Source organism: Tachysurus fulvidraco, chromosome 2 (genome assembly GCF_022655615.1).
Source record: "Tachysurus fulvidraco isolate hzauxx_2018 chromosome 2, HZAU_PFXX_2.0, whole genome shotgun sequence".
In the NCBI taxonomy this organism is placed as follows: domain Eukaryota; kingdom Metazoa; phylum Chordata; class Actinopteri; order Siluriformes; family Bagridae; genus Tachysurus; species Tachysurus fulvidraco.
The window spans coordinates 33,960,680-33,979,792 of record NC_062519.1 but is presented as its reverse complement, the minus strand read 5'-3'; the positions used below and the strand labels follow the sequence as shown (position 1 = coordinate 33,979,792).

The following is a 19,113-nucleotide window of genomic DNA, read 5'->3' as shown; positions in this document are numbered from 1 at the left end:
ATAGATGGTAGGTGAAAGAGATGATTCCTACCTCCCATCTGTGACTGACTGATAAGCCTATAACAGACTATAACAACACGGTCATTAAATAAATCAGATCAAGAACGCAAAAGAGAAGGATAGAGATATTCAAAGCTCAGCAGCACTCCAGAGCCAAAAAAGAAAGCAAGAGAAAGGAAGAAATGAAGCTAAACTGGACCATTGAGACTTACTGGTCTTTGATCTAAATGGTACCTGATAAAGTCCTATTTCACGCTAAATTAATTTAATTTAGTCAGAGACCCTAAAATATAGAGAACGCGTTCGCTGACTCACACAGTGAATGAAGGTTCACTGCTTCACAGATTTATGTAGCATGTAAAAAAAGGGGATTTCAGCAAGTGTACAGTATATAATAATGCTATCTAGACCCCATCTGCACACCTAAAAAATAGAAACACACATTTTCTGTTTTAAAAAACACTTTCCAAACTATTTACATTACAAATTAAAGTTGATGCTGTTTCAGCATCACATTCATTGTTTTTTCACCTTAAATTCACATAGTATGCATATAATATTATTTGCACATTCTACACAGAACATTTGGTATTATTTTCACACATCATCTCCATAATGTCATGTTTACTTCAGGGCGTAAGGGATGTTTTGTACATTCACATGCAATTAGGTATGACTTACATAAAATTAGGTTAATATGTTGGATGCATGTGATTTTTCCATAAAATAAAATAAGCAATGCCAAGCAATGCAAATGCATTATATGAATATGTGAAAGGATGTAAATGTGATAAGATTCAGAATTAAATGAAAGAGGAAAATCTTCTACTGTATACGTGAGTAATGTTGCAATTGTGAGACCATTTGTGTTTTTGTCTGAAATTGAGGGTGAAAACTAAATGTGAGTACATTGTGTGTGTGTGTGTGTGTGTGTGTGTGTGTGTGTGTGTGTGTGTGTGTGTGTGTGTGTGTGTGTGTGTGTGTGTGTGTGTGTGTGTGAGTGAGTTTGAGAGAGAGAGAGAGAGAGAGAGAGAGAGAGAGAGCGCTTTTCATGTGAATGTAAAAGTATAGTTGTAAATGTGAGAGCATTTTCTGTGACCATGAAAGGTAAATAAATAAGCATGCCATCTTTTTGCATCTGTTTGCATAAGAACTAATTATGTGAATGTCAGAGAATTTAATGTGGATGTGAGAGCATTTGGTGTGAATGTGAAAGCATGAGTGTGTATGCGAGTGTGTGTGTACCTATTGTACAATAGTGGTATAGTTGCAAAAAAAAAAGAAGCATTTACTGTATATGTGAAAGCATTTTTATGAAGGAAGTGAAAGATAATTTAATGTGAATGTGAGAAAATCTATGTGAATGGTAGATAGATAATATTTTTGTATGTGAGAGATAAATTGGGAGATTTATTTTTGTGGGATAATCCAATAAATATTGGGATAATCCAATAAATGTGAAAGTACTTAATGTATATCTGAAAAAAGGTTTAGATGTGAGCACATTTATTTATGACACCTCAAATACAATGGCAATTCTAGTTTTTTTTGGGAATAATGCTGCAAGGCTTTTATTTTATTTGAGGTGCCTTATATGAAATGCTCTCACATCTATACATTTTATAGATTCCCATACAGTATGATGTAAACCCAGTAGCTTTATTCCCAAGACTCAGTAATACCACTGTATGTTGCCATATGTTGTTCTAATACAATTTACAATAATAAAATTTAGAATTGATCTAAATCATCAATTTCTCCAAACCTCACATACTAAACACAAAATTTAGTGGCACCTTCTGACCTGGAGGCTCGGAAGACCTGCTGATGAGGAACGTTGCAGGTGAGCACAGCCCAGCTTCTCAGGTACATGAGTCCGATAAGCTTCATCACGTTGAAGGCAGGCAGGCAGGGTGAGAAGAAGGCCCCCATCCTAGACCAAGCGAGATGACTAAGATTTATATAAGCTGTTGGAATGCTTTCACATTAACGGAGATGCTGATACTGACTCTAGCCAACAGCCAGCCATTATTAACAGATTACAAATCTGAGGGCCAGTGGAGCACTATGTGTCCTTGTGAGGACTATAGGTAAAATGTAATCAAGCGAAACAGGGTTTAGAAGGCAGGGAATTACGATGTGTTAAGATGCGGTAATGTACTATACTGTAATGCTTAATATGATGGAAAGGTCATTAGGTGCTAAAAACTTAATATGGGGTTTCAGTAAACAATAATAAGGTTATTACAGTGGCAGTTTCTAACAAACGATAAGTTCTTTATTACTCTTACATACCATATCATTCCCTGGTTGTATATTAGATGTAGGACATTTTCAGCTATCTTGAATTCACCATATTCCGGCTGTGAAAGACGTATACATGATTCTTTTTTAATAATATATACAAATATATTTTAATATGCAAACAAACAGAATTGTAAACAAAGCTGTTAATTACATTGAAAATATGCATGGAATCAGAAAACAACTTTTATGAAGTACATTTTGAAATAAAATATCTCTTACAAATTTGCTCTCCAAATCCCAGCAGCAGCAGTCGCTCAGGTATCGAACCACCAGGCCCCGGATAAAATCGATCAGCAAAATGCTAGCCACGGTGAAGATCATGTCAATGATTGAGAGCTTCAACATTTCCTGTAAACCAAATAAGCAGGATGCACATTTGCTCTACCTAGCTGGGCTCTGCCCCCTGTTGTGTAACACTACTCCTCTTAGAAGTCTTAGAAATGCTCCTCGAAGAAGGCTATTAAATCAGTGCTATGGATTACATCATGAGAAATTGATGTGCTCTGTCTCTGCCTACTGATAGTTTCATTAAGTAACTGTCTGGCCTGACAATTCAATCCATGCATCCATGTATTCAATCCATAGTCATTTCATTGCCGTCCAGAGGAAAACAATTACTACAGGACATTAGATTTTCATTTTTCTTCTTCTGTCAGCATTAATGGCATATTTATGAGGCTTTTGAGCAAACTGATGACATTAGTTAGCTTAAAGACTGATCTGCTACTGGAACTAATAAGTGCTTGTTAGCTTCAGTGCAAGTATTAATTGTTTGGTTAATGGTGTAGTGTATTTAAAAAATGGCGGGTCATACTATGCAAATTCATAACAAACAGAAATAAAAAAGTGAGCCATATCCAGAGAAAACTGATATTAGCATGGTGTCTAATTTGGGTGGTTATATTTGCCCAGCCTTTCCAACAATTTGGCAAAAGTGGAGTGATGATGGTAGAGACACACTTACTAACAAATTAAAAAACAACCCTGTCAGCTTTGGCCAGAATCATTGCCATTAGCTCAACACAAGCCCAAGGCCAGTTTTTGCGACCTATGGCAATATGCTTACCCAATACTGATAAAGTTAATTTTAGTATGCTACTGTATTAATATACTGTATGCCTTGTAACTATCATTAGTCAGGTGTGGATGTTTTGTAAAAGGTTTCCGACAGTTTACTGACACAAACATCTTTTTAAAGGACAATGTGGTTTAATTGTAAGTAACATCAATTTAAAGTTAAATTAAAAAATAAAAAAAAATAAAAAATAGTTTGTAATAAAACAAATAAATTTTACTTTTGATTTAAATAGTATCAGTTCTACTGTTAGTCGTATAGAGGTTATAACATTTATTCACATGCATATGTTATGTTTTACAACTTTAACAACAATACAATGATTCTATTTCAGCAGTGGTTAAATCTCACCTGCCCAACGTAAGTCTCCCAGCACTGATCCTGCTGGCTTTTGCCATTGTATTCATATAGTATGGTGTGATTCATTCCAGTAAGGACTGGTGCTGATCTTCCAGACATAAAACTATGCTTTACATTGTAGGTGGTATGGTTCAGGTCCATTATTGCCATGGTGACAGTGCTATTCCTTCCTTCAGTGATCTCTGGGACGATGGTGGACAGGTTGGTCTCTGCAGGCTGGGAAATGGTGGCCAGGTAAGATGTGGAGTCAGACCAGTTCCCTGGAATCTGAGACAGATTTTATGCAGAATTTATTTGTTGTGGGAGTGCCAATAATGGTGCTTAACTGCACTACACATCAACCATGTCACATGATCATGCCACACACCACACCACATGACCACAAGCACCTGAAGCACATTGTTTAGTAGTATATGTTTTGTAGTATATGTGTCACATCTGTGCACAGACAACAACACAGACAACAACGTTTGTTGTCTGTGTTCATGCTTATGTTGATGATTTGGTTATATGTTTGAGTTACACTTCACAAGTCATAAGTACCCTGCACTTTCCTCCACATCACCTGCCTATTCCTGACATAATTAAAATAAAATAAAATTCATTCAAGTAATTGATATATTCAAAATATTTTAATAAAGAGATCATTTGTTTAAGTTGAAAATAAATATTGGACATTGTATGCCTTTGTGATTTTGCCTTTTGCCTGCTGATTTGGACTTGCTGTACAGTGTACACTGTACATTTCCTTCATTGTTTGGGTGGATTTTTTTTTTTTTACCCTTAGTATGTGTCTTTATGTATGATGGAATTATGTTAGGTTTTTATCTCTTGAAGAATTAGAGAATTATTTAGAGAAGTTACTTACATCAGAGCTCATGCTGTTCACTTTGTCCAACAGGGCGATTATCAGACTATAGAGATTTCCAAGATACAACACCAGCACCCTAATCAAATCAAACCCAGAATGGAAAATCAGATAAGCCTGGCCACAACCATAACATTGTGTTTGAAATTATTGCACATCTTAGTCGTATCAGACCTGGCAAGTTGGAAACGAAGGCTAGTTCTTGGGTGGTACATCTCCAACTGCGACACAAGCTCAAAGGCAGAGGGGGCAATCATAGTAATGAGGGAGACGACTACACTCACCTAACAGAGAGAGGACACACTTTAATTTAACATACACAGGCAGGTCCTTATTCTGTATACATCACTGCTTCTTATCTAAAGATTGATTATTATTCCAATTATCATTTCTGAGGTGTTTTATGTATTATAGAATGTCCTCGTTTGGCTTTAAATAATGTGAAATGTCAAGGGGGAAAAAAAAATCATAAAGAACAAAAACTGGGGAAAAACTGTGCTTATAATTAATTGAAAGCATCTTATAACCTTATAACCTAATGCCTCATATAGCTATAAAAATGTGCTTTTAATAATCCCTGGATAATTTATTCAAATGACATAACTTTTCATTATAAGACCATGCACCACATACACAAGCATTAAACTAATAATTTAATTTCTATAAATAAGTAGACATTTAAAATGTCCACATTGGATGCATTTCCATCTTGCTTCCTGTCCCCCTCTTTTTTTTTGGGGGGGGGGGGGGGGGTAGAACAAAACAGCCATTTTTAAGTAATTTATTATTTTTGACATAATAGTTTTTCAAAATCAATATGTGTCAGTATTTGGGTTTGGTCAGGAGTTAGGGGTTTCCATATAACAGTAAAAAAATAGAATTAACAGTGTTCAGTAGAGGGAATGAACTTCTTATGTAAACCCTCTTTGCTGACATTTTGAATGCTTTTTTTTTAGCTTTAAAAACAAAGTTCTAATTACTATACTCAGGTTGATATTATTTATAAAGGGTTATGCAGTAAGACTTTTTATGCAGGCTAAATGTTTAATTACCTGTGAATGCATTTATAAGGCATTTTAATACCTTATTATTACTTATAAAAATGTCCACCATATTATATAGCAAGAGCTATGAAGTTTTATGATTTTTTTTGACAAAATCTATTGAATCACCAACCAAGTATACTTTTAACATGTAACTAAATGCGAATACTCTATCACGAGTATAGATTATTATATTATTACCTAATTGTAATATCTTATTAGTTGTATTTGTAAGTGATACAGGTTAGAAATCTTCAGAATGTAAAACATTGTTTAATATCAATTCTATGATGAAGCACAAGGAAATATCGGGTTAAGGTTATGATAATCTTTTACAAACACAGGTTGTAAAGTTAGGTGCTAGGATTTCATTTACATTTACGGCATTTAGCAGATGCCCTTATCCAGAGCGATGAACATTTTCATGCCATTTTATACAACTGAGCAATTGAGAATTAAGTTCCTTGCTCAAGGGCTCAGCAGTAGTGGCTTGGTGGACCTGGGATTTGAACTCACATCCTTTCAATTGGAGGATCAGCACTGATTAACCACTACCACATCCCAATTCATAATACCGGTTGCTAACAAGAGTAGTATTTTTTAAAAACTGATCACATATAAATGTTTATAATGCTTTATGACTGCATTATAAATGTGTTCATTATTATTATGGTTATTACCAGATTATTTCCTTAGCTCTTAGAAAAATCCTTGTATTAAACTAAAACCTAAATCTTCTTTCCATACATTTACTAAATATGTTTGCTGCATTGCTAAAAAAAAAAATACAAGTAAAATTTGGCACTGATGGGTAACTCCATTAATTTACCAGTTCACTTTGAAACACAAAGACCATCAAATTTCAGCAAGACCTCGTTCTTTTCCCACAGGGTTAGCTCTGCTTTCTCCTGCTCCAGCTTCTGTGAGCGATCCACAACAAAGTAGATAATGTAGATGCTGCCTGCCAGTGAGAGCAAGACCAGGATGTTGGCCAGAATCCGCAAGCTGATTAAAACTGCTCTGCATGGGAAGATCCAAATAAAAAAAATATCTTATTCATATGCGATAGATGCAATAGAATTTCAATAATGAAGGCAGTTAAATTGTAATTAGATTTCAAGTAAATAATCCGTATCACAGGCTTATGTAAGAAGAAGACTTGATTAAATAGTTTCCTCTTGACTAGATACTAACCCTCATTGATTTCTCAATGAGGATGTTGGTTGCAAAATAAAACTTAATTGTATGCAAAATTGTATTACGGGTACAAATATATGGAGATTGATTGATGAGGAAGATCTTTCTAAATCAAAGAACTGAATAATATTTTATTATATTTAATGTAGTTTTTGTGTTTGTTACATTCTAGAATCAAATATGAAGCTGGAACACGATGTTGCTGCTAATCTGAAGCTTGTTTTTGTAAACTAAAGATGATTTTCTTGAAAGTCTTTCACACAAAATACACACTTAATGAACACAAACGTTAATATATTTTTTAATGAATGAATTTTTTTGACAATCCCAGCACTGATATGCCTCACTGTCAGCAATGTGTTGTCCATCCAATCATCCATTCATTCCTCTCATCCATTCATCCCATACACCAATATATGCATTAACCTATCACTCCCTCCAAGCATTTCACCTACCATCTTTTCTTTCATTCACTCATCTCTCCCTTCAGTCATTCTAACATTCATCCACTCATTTATCTAAGTATCCACCTTTCCATCTATCTCTTCCTCACATCCATCGATGCACCCATAAACCCAACAATACATTTACCAATCACTCCCTCCACCCACTTCACCTTCTATCTTTTCTTATATTCACCCATCTCTCCCTTCAATCATTCTACCATCTATTCACACATTCATCTATTTATCCACCTTTCCATCCATTCCCCTATCCTTTCATCCATGTCTTCCGGTTGGCTTGTCAAATTGTCTGTTGGCAAGTATATGACTTTATATGTTTGATGTTTGTCTAAAATCATTAGAACATTAATTAATAATTTTGTATTTTGGAAGTTATTCTTGTAGCATTTTGAGTTTGAACTGTAGTGCTAGTCAGCGAGGAATATATGGATCATCAAAACTATAACTGAAAGGACTAATATGACACAGCACAATCAATTTTGGGCTGCATTAATTTGCGTGGTTGGAAGGCAAACACATGCAGTCCTATGTGGTTGTAAGAATCTCTGTGTGGGTGTCTAAGTGTGTACACAGACACCCAGCTGAGTAATCCACTTTAATATATGAGCAGCTCTGATAGTGATTTAGGAGCAGTCATCTGCTGCAGTAAAAGCTGTGTGTATGAAATACGGTGGGAGGTTTTGTGCTGCGATTGCAGTCAATGTGGACAGAGTGAGTAAATCAGAGCTCTGCACTCTACGCTAAAAACAACACTATCACCCTAATTCATCCACTGATACTGATCATTTCCCTTCCTTGAAAGCAAACATTAACAAACACTCAAGTGACCCTCAATGAGAGGAGAGGAAGGGGAAGAGATTGGATTTGCAGCACTGGCAGAGGAATAGGAGTTACGGAGCAATTTGATACTCTTAAAGTGATCTCAAAGAAAGCTTGAAAAGATTGGTAAAAACACCCACAGGCTGATCTCCTTCTTCTTCTCTTGCTCTTCCACAATGGCCTCCTTCAAAATAAGAAGACATTGAAGAACATATCAGTACCAACTGTAGACAACACAACAAACAAATCTACAGCTAATATTCTACAGGGGAGTAAATATCTCCATTTAGTCATGGTGATGGGGTGTAGAGCTACCCAGACCTGCCAAACTTTACACAGTTTGTATAAGAACTCCACACTGTAACAGGGAGTGGTATCTCAGTCGTTAAGATGTACTGTACTACAGACTGGGGGATGTGAGGTTATGTCCAAAGAAAACCAAATGCCACTGCTGTCCTTTGGATCAGGCCCTAAATCCTCAACTGCTCAGTTGTATAATGCCAATCATAATTTTTTTTTAAATTTTGGCTGAAAAGGATTCTTATATAGGGATGTGGTAGCCTAGAGGTTAAGGTGTTGGGTTAACAATCAGAAGGTTGTGAGTTTGATTCCTAAATCCACCAAGCTGCCACTGATGGGCCCCTGAGCAAGACCCTTAACCCTCAGTTGTATAAAAATGAGAAAAAAATGTAAGTTGCTCTGGATAAGGGTGGCTGTAAAATGTCTGCTAAATGCTGTAAGAATAAGTGGAACGAAGAAATCAAGGCAGTCGTATGAGATAAATGTAAGTCACTCTAGAAAACGGTGTCTATGAAAGCTGTAAATGGTGGGAAATTAGTCATTTTTTATCCAGTATTTTTATTTGAGGATAATTAGCTGTATTTATTATGGATGCCAATGAAAAAAAATTATGACAAGAATAGCTTTTTGTTACTTTTTTTTTCTGAAAGAGAACATAAATACAAAGGAAAGGGGAAAAAATGGTACTGATATTTAGAAAGTGATTAAAAAGCTTCTTATTCTCTTCTGCTGGTCAGCGCAGCCATGTTGCTGTCCAACAGTACAGGCAGACACATTAATAGAATAGAAGAACCATTACTTTAACTGAGGTCTGTCTAGAGCTCTGACTATCTTCATGTTTACCACTGTCTACCTTTACATTTTTGATATACTAGTTAATTAATTTTCGGAAAAAATAATAAAGTTTCACAGGAACTGACAGGCTTAATGGCAACACCCCCTTCATTGGTGCTACTTCTAAAAGATCATACTGTCACTAGTGATGAAAAAAGCTTCAGTCACGGCTGCATTCTAATTTTCATCCCAATGTATACTGCTTTGCATTAATACTACTGTACAAATATTGAGACTAGTGCAAACCCTTAACACCCGTAATTATTAATACTGACAGGCTCGCCATATGGAAATTATCACTGTATAAGAGAACATAAAATTCCAGTGATAGATTATGATGTAATAAAAGGAGGGTAGTGGATCATTGGGAACCAAATCATGCAGATCAAGATGCCTGTGTCATGGGTTATGGCATACACTCACCCTGATGTTATTGACTATTGCTGCTCCTTTGCTCTCAGCAGCCTCAGGATTGCCGATCAGGTAGTCCCAGGCACAGAAGATTCGCCAGCAAAACGTGTAGTTCTCACTGGAAGCACTGGATAGACTCAACCGTGAATTTTTTGCCATTCTGAAGAAATAAAATACATTCATCCCAGTATAATATAACACTTATTTTGTATATTAAAATAATAGGTGATCATTCTGTTTGCAGCACGGCTCACAAAAAAATAATATTTTGTTTAATATGCTAAATTCAGACAGTTGTCAGGTAAATATGTTCCACTAAATTTGCTTGTTTTAACGTGTAAGACATAAGAATTTAAGGTAAAGTCTTTATTGGATCTCTTTATTCCGAGTTCTTTATTCCTTTTTCTTGGAGTAGATTTGTTCATTGCTTGGAGTGAACAGAAAAATGTCTAACACACCTCTATTAAAATGGAAGGTTTTTGTGCTGTGAAAAAACATTCTTTTTTTCCTTTCTTTTTTTCAGCAGTTACATTTATTTAATTTTTTTTTCACATTTAGAAAAACTTGCAATATTAACATGGGTGTGTAGACTTTTTTATCTATTGTATGTAAATTAATTTGCTCTAAAGGAGATTATACATAGCTACTGTAGCACAGTTTGACATTGCAGGATGGCTGAGATGTTTTAATGACACACGAGACAAACTAAGAAGAATTTCAGCAATATTTTATGTAACTACTTGGGGAGGCACGGTACATGAAAAAACACCCGAACCGTTCGGTTCGCTTGTCTCGATTCGGTTTGTGTGTGCGTTGCACGGTTCGACGCATGCGCAATGTAGCCCCGTGCTCAGTTTCGCCTCAGACAGTTTCGCGCAAACATACATATAGACAGTAAACGTTGGGTAAGGATTGCTGCAGAAATGGCAAGTGGAGGCGATAATGAAGGCTGCCCGGAGTTAGCGGATGCGCCCGCGTCGTTCAAATCCGGTGTGTGGGAACATTTTGGATTTCATGTTACTTACGATGACAACGGAAATAAAACAGTAGATAGAACTGCGACTGTGTGCAAGCATTGTGCAAAATGCATTCAATATGCTAATGGCAACACTTCTAATATGACAGTTGTGTTAAGATGGTTAAACTTATGCTTGACTTTATGATTATGGCCTTGGCTATTGTTATTATGTTATTACATTATATTATATATTTATGTTTAAAATATTTTGACTTATTTAAAAGACAGAGCTTGTAAGAGTTCCTCTCTTTTTCTTTAATTTTTTATTTTTTTGTAAGAGCTACACTGAAGTTTGCAGTTTGATAAATGCAAGTTAATTTCAGTCTTTGTGTGCTAAAAAGGCACACGTTCCTGTAGAGATAACAATACACATTCTCCTTTTTTTTTTTTTTTGCCAAATAAACGAAAAGCATGTCATCATCAATGTCTTCTCTCTTGTATCAAAATCTCACCTAGCTTTTACTCAGAGATGGTCCCAATAATGTGCTTAAAATCATTAAAATCACGTGACCCTAAAACCGTGATACGAACCGAACTGTGGGTTTTGTGAACCGTGCCACCCCAAGTAACTACTAAGTATAGGTACAATGCTTAATTTTCAAAAATGTTTAAATATATTGTACATTTTTGTGATGTTATTGTTTTTCATTGAAAATGATCCACCTAAAGGCAGTAACAATAACTTGTGTTGGGCGACATCACGCCACTTCATCCATTAATTATTTTAATAGAACACCACCCCACTAATACACGATGAATTCCTTACTTATTATTAAACTCATAATTGATTACAAGCAGATCTGTAATGATTACTTTCTTAACAGAGTGATGAAGCTGTAGGCAAAAACAGCCATCCCAACAAGAAAGTAGGCCAGGGGCAGGCGATATCCGGCACTGCCGATCTTACGCACGTTTCCATAATAGCCATAGAAAAGCACAGAATACTGCAGGTAACCCTAAGAATAGGAAACAAATGTGACCACAAAGCATTCCAAAGCTGAATACTGTATTTTTAAATTTCATTCTAAATGGTTAATGTGTAAAGATCTTGCCCCGAGTGACCAGATGGTGTCAAGGTCCTGAGCTGAAGAGATTTGGTCCCTTGGGATAGTTTTGCTACGTGTGGTGCCAAAAGGAGCTCCAGCAAGAAGCTAATGGAGAGGCCACACATAAGAAGGGAGGGTGGGAAAAGGATGAATAATGGAGGCTGATACTTCAGCAGGGAAATTGCTTTGTGTCCCCGTGTCAGGGAGCAATATAAATCTGGCCACTTTTCACTGACAAAACATAGCATGAAGACATGTGAGGTTATAATAAGAGCCAAGTGCAAAGAGGGAAACTTCGAAGCCGCATATAACACATTTTGTCATATTGATGTCGTACATTTTTTCTATAAAAGCCTCATCATATTGAATATAAGGCACTAATCTGTAAAAGTACAGTGTAGCTATATACATGAAACCATAATCATACAAAACAGTATCATAATACATACACACCTAATATTTATGTATTACACATTACAGACTAAGCATACATACTAAAACGCTATAACCAAGACCAAGTGGCGATAGTTTTCTGCTTTTTTATGAACTAACATACCTCAGGAAGGACAATAAAAGCACCAGTCATAATTGTGAGGACGATGTTAATCCCAAATAGCCACCGTAGGAAAATAAAATACGAAGCCACACCGGAACCAAAGTGACCTGCAAACAGAGTAAAATACTAAATATCCTAAATATAAATGAGTTCAGAGAGATCTCAAGATGAGATCAAGAAAAATAATGCTTTAATCATGTGATAACCATAGAGTAGAGTAATCTATGGTTTGAGAGCACTTCTGCAGACTACACATCATAAAGATTAAAAAAGTAGTTTCCCGAAAAATATTGAAGTATGGATTATACTATATGTCAAAACTTATTTGCTTACTTTCAATCTTTTTAATCCGCATTTCCCAGGGGATGAACAGTACTAGGACATTGTAGAGAACTCTTGAGATCTTCTTTAACAGCTGTGAAATAAGCAAGGACAAATAAATCTCTTACAGTCAGCCCAGGCATGCTTGTTTTCTGACCCTTTAGTTGTGTACTGGTGCGGCCGGGCTGATTTAGCTAACAAATAAGGGAAGTTAACAGGCTTCAAGTTCTAATCCATACTTCATGAATACAAAAAAACACCCCCAAAATCATTGTCTTTCTCAGTAACACCATTTGTGCATGAAGCAATTCATCAAAATGCAATTATTCAGAGATTCAGATAAATTAGATCTTAGGTTGTAAAACATAATATGAACATCTATTTGCAAGCCTATATTGATTGATTTTTGATTCCTATATAGTTATTTTTAACTTCAATCTTTTAACTACAATCTTACATTTAAACTGGGAAAACTTTTCCACCTAAAGGCATTCATTCTAATTAAATCCATTACTTTAGCTAAATTCGAGTTCACTGGGAATAAGAAGGGTAGAATTAATCATAGCCCATTTATTCATACCAAACTTTTTTAGGGGGCTTTTTTGGTGGTGTCCATATACAGCATTGAATGTCTTTGTAGTGTCACACTCTACAACAGTGGTGTTTAACGGCTCACATGAAAATAGATACTCAGTGCTTTAAGAATTTGTAGTATTTGTTTTTTAAACAGCAACATACAGTATTCATAGAAAAGTTCCAAAAAAAAAGCTTATATGCTTAGTTTTTCACACAAACTTCAATTGTGCTATCATACCTACTGTATCTTTTCTGCTATCTGAGATGCCCTAAGTGTTTGTTTATAAGCATCTAAAATTTGAAGGTGTTATCACCAACCATTAAACTCACACTGCAAGCCAAGTCTTGACTAATTTTAAATCAGACTTGCTTCGATAAAACAAAAACAAAACTTTTTGTTGTTAAGTGTCACATGGTGTTCTATAGCTTTCAAACTACGCATTAAACCTGTTATGTCGGGCCTTAATGTCTTTAAAATTGAAGAGCAATTTGATTTTTGGAGTCCTAAAGCTAAAGAATCTGCAGCTGTTCCCATTAAAACTGATCACTAATCTGAGCCAAATATGTGCAGGCTTAAGAGTATCATAAAGGTCCAATTATTTTGTAGAATTTAAAGATTGAATTTATAAGTAGTCAAACTGTAGAAGTCTATCAACAGAGGGAGAACACACTCTTGCACGTCATACAAATACAGGCCGCTACGACAAGCTATTTTTATTTTTACACTCAGACACTTTAACAACATGTTCAATGCAAGAGTGTGGAAATTTATGCATACAGATCACCAAGTGCAAAACTGGCAGATAGAACTTCCAGTACTTGTTACCTACATTAGCATTTTAGCTCCAGTGAAACTGTAAATTATTATTTTCGGCTGACCTTTCTATCAATAATGGAATTCACTGTGCTTTTATTTGGACAGGCTTTTGAATCTATGATATGAACATGACATGAGATTAGCAAAAGCAAATTTTTTTTTGAAGCAAAGATGTAATATTTCTGATTTCAATATTCCACCGAGCCATTTTTCATAATTAGTCATTTGTCATCAAATCCACTTGCTAAAAAGTCAATTAATTTTAATGCCACCCAGGCAGCCTTGCCGAATGCCACTGGAGCATTTTAATTAAATCGAGCCGTAACAACAAGCTGTAAATCTGAACGCAGCGTCTGGGGAGAGTGAAAGAAGGAGAGAGATGCACAGACAGGAAGATAGTCAGGAAAAAATACAGAGCTTCATCATATATATTCCATAACAAACATAGAGACAAAGTTTACATTTAACCACTTGCTAAATGCTTTCATCCAAAGTGACATCCAAGTGTAGACTCCAAAAAGCACAGAGCTGAGCAACAGTAAGTTAAGCGTCTAGCTTATTTACTCTCTGCCTGTTGGAAACGTTGAACAGTATTAGTGACTCTTCTCCAGTCACTCGGAGCTTTGAAAGTTCAGCTGAGATGCTGCTTCTTTGTATTCATTTTCTCTTTGAGAATACTGAGACGTTTCTATATTTATGGCTACACTGGAATGTTTCTTCGAGTTGCAAATGTAACTCTGCCATTCAGTCATTTTTAAACTTTTTAAAAATGTGAGCAGGACAGGAGGCATAGACCCTGGACCTACAGTATGTGGTAGCAAAAGATTAGCCACATATAGTATAAACAAGTATACATTCTGAAACCAAAGCAAAAAACAATTATTCAGACTCATTTGAAAGCCTGGCAGCTCTAGTGAAAAAATAAGAAACCACACATCAGACACCAAACATGCTTTTCGCCCCCTCGCAGTTCATTTAAGGAACCTTTCAAGTACAATCTCACTCCCACTATCTCACTATTATTATTTTGCAATCATTTAGGTCACCAAAGATTTATCAAAACTTTAGGTGCCAACCAAAGGCTAGGAGACTATAAATACTGACAATTATTTTAACCAGCAAGTTAAGAGAATTCCTAACTTTGAAATAAACTTCATAAAATTCAGAAAGAAAAAACATACGTCTGCTCCTGCAGCCTGGTATCCTCGAGTCCTTGTCAGCCTACCTTCATACTTCAGCACAATCTCCCTGGCCTGCCTGAAACACACACACACACACACACACACACACACACACACACACACACACACACACACACACACACACACACACACACACACACACACACACACACACACACACACACATATGCAGATAGCTAGGATCAGCACTCTGGCCCATAACACATTATTCCTCCCTGTGATCGTAGCAGTGATTTACTGTCGTGCTCAGCTCTGATGAAGCCATTAATACGGAGCTTTAATGCTACACAGGACGTTTCACTGCTGTAGGCATTCCTCTAGATTATGAACCATGCTTTTAGCTGGGTTTTCCCCTGAATGGAAGTTTTACGAACCAAAACCTTTAAAAACCACATCTTGCCTCTTTTATCTAACAGATACTTACTGTATTACACTACAATGCAATCTGCTCTGTGAGCATTTTGCCAACAAACCTGCAGCCCAAGAATAGCTTATTGATATGTTTACAGTGACTTGCTTTTTTAAGTGTATATGAAACTTATACGGTACACAAAAACACCCGATTTCTTACAGACAGCTATAAAGTTGTCTTCTTACAGATGAGTTACAGTGTAAGCTGGCCAGTCATGAGCTTTATGCATTACAGCTGACTCCGAATATCATGGACCTTGAAAGGAAAACCTCAGATACCATATATGGATAATTTACAAAGAGGCATCAAACATTGTTGAGGGCAAAGTGGTCATCATGCAGTAAGCAACATGAGGTAACACTTAATCAATTAATAGTTGGAGATAACAATGTTACTGAATACCTTGTGTTGTTTTTCGTGTGTCTGTGTTTACAGTATACGAGTTGTGTGTCTCAAAAGGTAAGTGTCCCTGGCCTTCGAGAGACCTCAATCAGTCAAATCCAGTTAAGCATAAGATGATGTCTTATACTGAACATATGACCTCAGTTAAATGAGAAAGCCAGAGATGGGATAATGAAATAATTACTCAAGTTAGATTGTTTTTTTAGGCACCATGCCATAAATAAGCCTAAAGCTTTCATGTGCCAAGTGTTGATTATTATTTACCTTGCGTCAGTGCATTTGCTCTCCATTAGCATCAGATGAGCAGCACATAAAAGCCCTCATGACTTTACATGTTATAAATTAAGGAGCCTTCTTGGCCATTATGTTATCATGCTGTAATTGTTGGGTAATTTTCTAAATATTAGGATTGTAAATAATTCATCATACAAGTGTAATTTAATCTAAACAACCCAACATTTGTTAGTAGGAATTAATATTAAGTACTGTATTACTGTGACCCTTATTTGCATTTTAGCTTATAAAATACTATACAATGCAAAAAAGGAAACTTTTTTCTAGTTTTATTCTATCCATTTATCCATCTACCCATCACTTCAATACAATAAGAAAAGATTATGAATGACACATAGTAAAATTCTTACACAACATCTGTCATTTAAAATAATATGAACTCTTTTTAGGATTCCATGAATATTTATTTTATCCATTTGCAGTCTGACCCGGTGTAGGATAAGCTGTACAGAAAACAGACGGATGGAAATGGAGTGGTTGTGTGTGCTTAGTGCCCTATGATGGACTGAGGTCTCAACCAGAGTGTATTCCTGCCTCTAGCTCAGTGTTTCTGGATAGGTTCAGAATCAGTCATGTCCCTGACCAAAACGTGGTTGCTGAAGATGACTGACTGACTGAATGAATGAATGAATGAATGAATCTACTAGAATAAATCTATATTTTGAAGAATTGCATTTTGCACACCATGTATATCTCAGATTCAATTATTCCTTCTAAATCATACATTTCATTAACTATAAATTACTCAGAAATTATATATATAGATACATGTGGAGTAAAGAATGTAATCTGGACATGATGAAAGTTTTTTGGTATCGAAGGGGATAATATCAGCACCGACTCACTTTAAGACTTTGAGCTTGCGTCTCATTGGCCATGGTCGTGTTCGAATGTTGGCGATGATTTCCTTCTGGTACTGAATATTCTGGAACATTTCCTCAGGATCATTACTGTCCACCCGCTCTTCATCCTTGTCTTCATCATCAGAGGATCTGGAGGACAGTAGTTGCATCAGAAGTTTGATTTGAAAGAGTGGAATAAATTCAAATCATTTGCTTTAATAGATTTTTGCTTGAACCTAAAGTCAAGAAATGTACCACAGAGATTAAATCTATAAACTATTCTATACTACCAACTTTAGAATAACAGAAAACGTCTATTTATGACATCAAGTATTGATTACAAATTAAGGTAGATAATAAATGTACAAATTGGTAATTATAATGACTTTTATTTTAAAGATTTAAAACATACTTTTATAAGATCCCAAGAATACTTTAGGGGTCTTATAAATGTAGTAAAGATATGTATAGTCAGTTCTGTACTGACTGAATGTAAGGCAACAATTGGCACAAAAAAACAAACAAAAAAAAATAATTATTAACAAATAATATGAGATGCATGTATATTGAATGAATGGTAATATGGTAATTGCATGAAGTGTGAAAAAGAAAATGTATTTTTCACAGAATGGCTTAGTCTGAGCACTACTCATAAAGATAGTTTAAATTATGTCATTTTCAAATGAAGTACTGAGAGTGAAAAATTCAGACTTACACTGGATTTTCCTGGTAAGAATTGTAGATCTTCCTGGAGCTCTTTCTCACACTTTTGTGCCGTTTGGAGGATGTCAATGGTTGGGTCAGTGATGTTGTTTCTCTCACCACACTCATGGCTCCAGAGTCAAACTTTCCAAGTGCGTGTTTATGGCTTCAGTCTTTCAGTGTGTGCTCTGTATCTGAATGTGTGTGTATATGAGTGTGTGACTTTGGAACATCTGTACAGTGCAGGTGCAACCTGTCTGATTGGATCCAGCACTGAACGGCTGCTCTGAGCCCCTCGCCGTGTTTAACCTCATGCAGCTGCTCCAATCACAGCCAGCTCAAGCTCTTAAAGGGCTAGCAATGCTCTAGTTCACTTCAATAAGTGATGTACACTTCATTTACAAAATGCACTGATATGGAACAATTAACAGGAGCATTATTCTCTTACAAAACACTCCATGTGTGTCAATGTGACGCATATAATTCACATACAGTAATAGTATAGGAACATTTTGAGCTCTCTTTTATTTTATAACACTGCATCTAATTCAGTGAGGACCAGTGAATTTGTGCTTTTGGCATGGGATGGAAAACATTAATGCTGCTATTCTATTTATTTAGAAAGTCAAGCTCTGCTGTACAGAATTACTCAAGGAGAAGTGTACTATTTATTTTCCTTGTCATTTAGAATACACAAACTGGTGCTGTTCCTTTAGACGTTTGACAAATCACTCTTTCATCACAAATCATAACACAATCCAATCCACCTAACAACTCTTACTGCTTTTACCCTTCTGCCCATACAGTATATGTTGTCCTGGCTCTAGAACAAACCCCGGCTTATATTATATGATGAGTGAAATGTTCATTTGACTGCTTCTCACACTGCATGACTCAACCTTTAGGGGAAATTGCATCATGCTATGTGACATCCAATTAAATTTTCTGTCATGTCAGAAATTTGTGTTTATTTGACTTGGAAGGCCTCATACACTGTGCATTTTAATTTCAAATCATTTTCACCAGAGCAAAATCAGCACTTTTCAAATCTTATTAAGTAACTTATGTATTTGTATACATACAAGTACTTTATTAATTAAGGAATTAGAAGGATTATAGAGAATTGCTAATAGCTTGCTGAACTCTTAAATCAGATTGGTCAGACAGCATTGATGACTTTTAGATACCATGGCTTTGCCAATAGTGATGGCTATGATTCAAATGACAGGTTTATATGAATGCTTCTA

General features: G+C 35.8%; 1 protein-coding gene across 9 annotated transcripts in view; it reads right to left on the bottom strand.

Annotated features, from left to right (window-relative positions):
- LOC113652735 (transmembrane channel-like protein 3) overlaps nt 1–19,113 on the bottom strand; it is a 35,695-nt gene that overhangs the window by 6,929 nt on the left and 9,653 nt on the right. For 6 of the 9 annotated variants that reach the window (XM_027161990.2, XM_027162031.2, XM_047810489.1 and 3 more), the window contains 16 exons: nt 17,880–19,113; nt 17,168–17,314; nt 15,194–15,269; nt 12,632–12,713; nt 12,299–12,405; nt 11,749–11,847; nt 11,510–11,652; nt 9,691–9,838; nt 8,274–8,317; nt 6,526–6,673; nt 4,785–4,894; nt 4,611–4,689; nt 3,734–4,009; nt 2,527–2,655; nt 2,296–2,363; nt 1,805–1,933 (listed from right to left, as the gene is read on the bottom strand). The exon at nt 17,880–19,113 is cut by the window's right edge. In XM_027161990.2, coding sequence (XP_027017791.1) covers nt 1,805–1,933; nt 2,296–2,363; nt 2,527–2,655; nt 3,734–4,009; nt 4,611–4,689; nt 4,785–4,894; nt 6,526–6,673; nt 8,274–8,317; nt 9,691–9,838; nt 11,510–11,652; nt 11,749–11,847; nt 12,299–12,405; nt 12,632–12,713; nt 15,194–15,269; nt 17,168–17,314; nt 17,880–17,995 — 1,901 coding nt within the window. In that variant the 5' untranslated portion in view covers nt 17,996–19,113. Of the gene's footprint in view, nt 1–1,804; nt 1,934–2,295; nt 2,364–2,526; nt 2,656–3,733; nt 4,010–4,610; nt 4,690–4,784; nt 4,895–6,525; nt 6,674–8,273; nt 8,318–9,690; nt 9,839–11,509; nt 11,653–11,748; nt 11,848–12,298; nt 12,406–12,631; nt 12,714–15,193; nt 15,270–17,167 lie in introns of all 9 variants that reach the window. The other 3 variants (XM_027162039.2, XM_047810491.1, XM_027162047.2) reach the window with 3 other exon arrangements.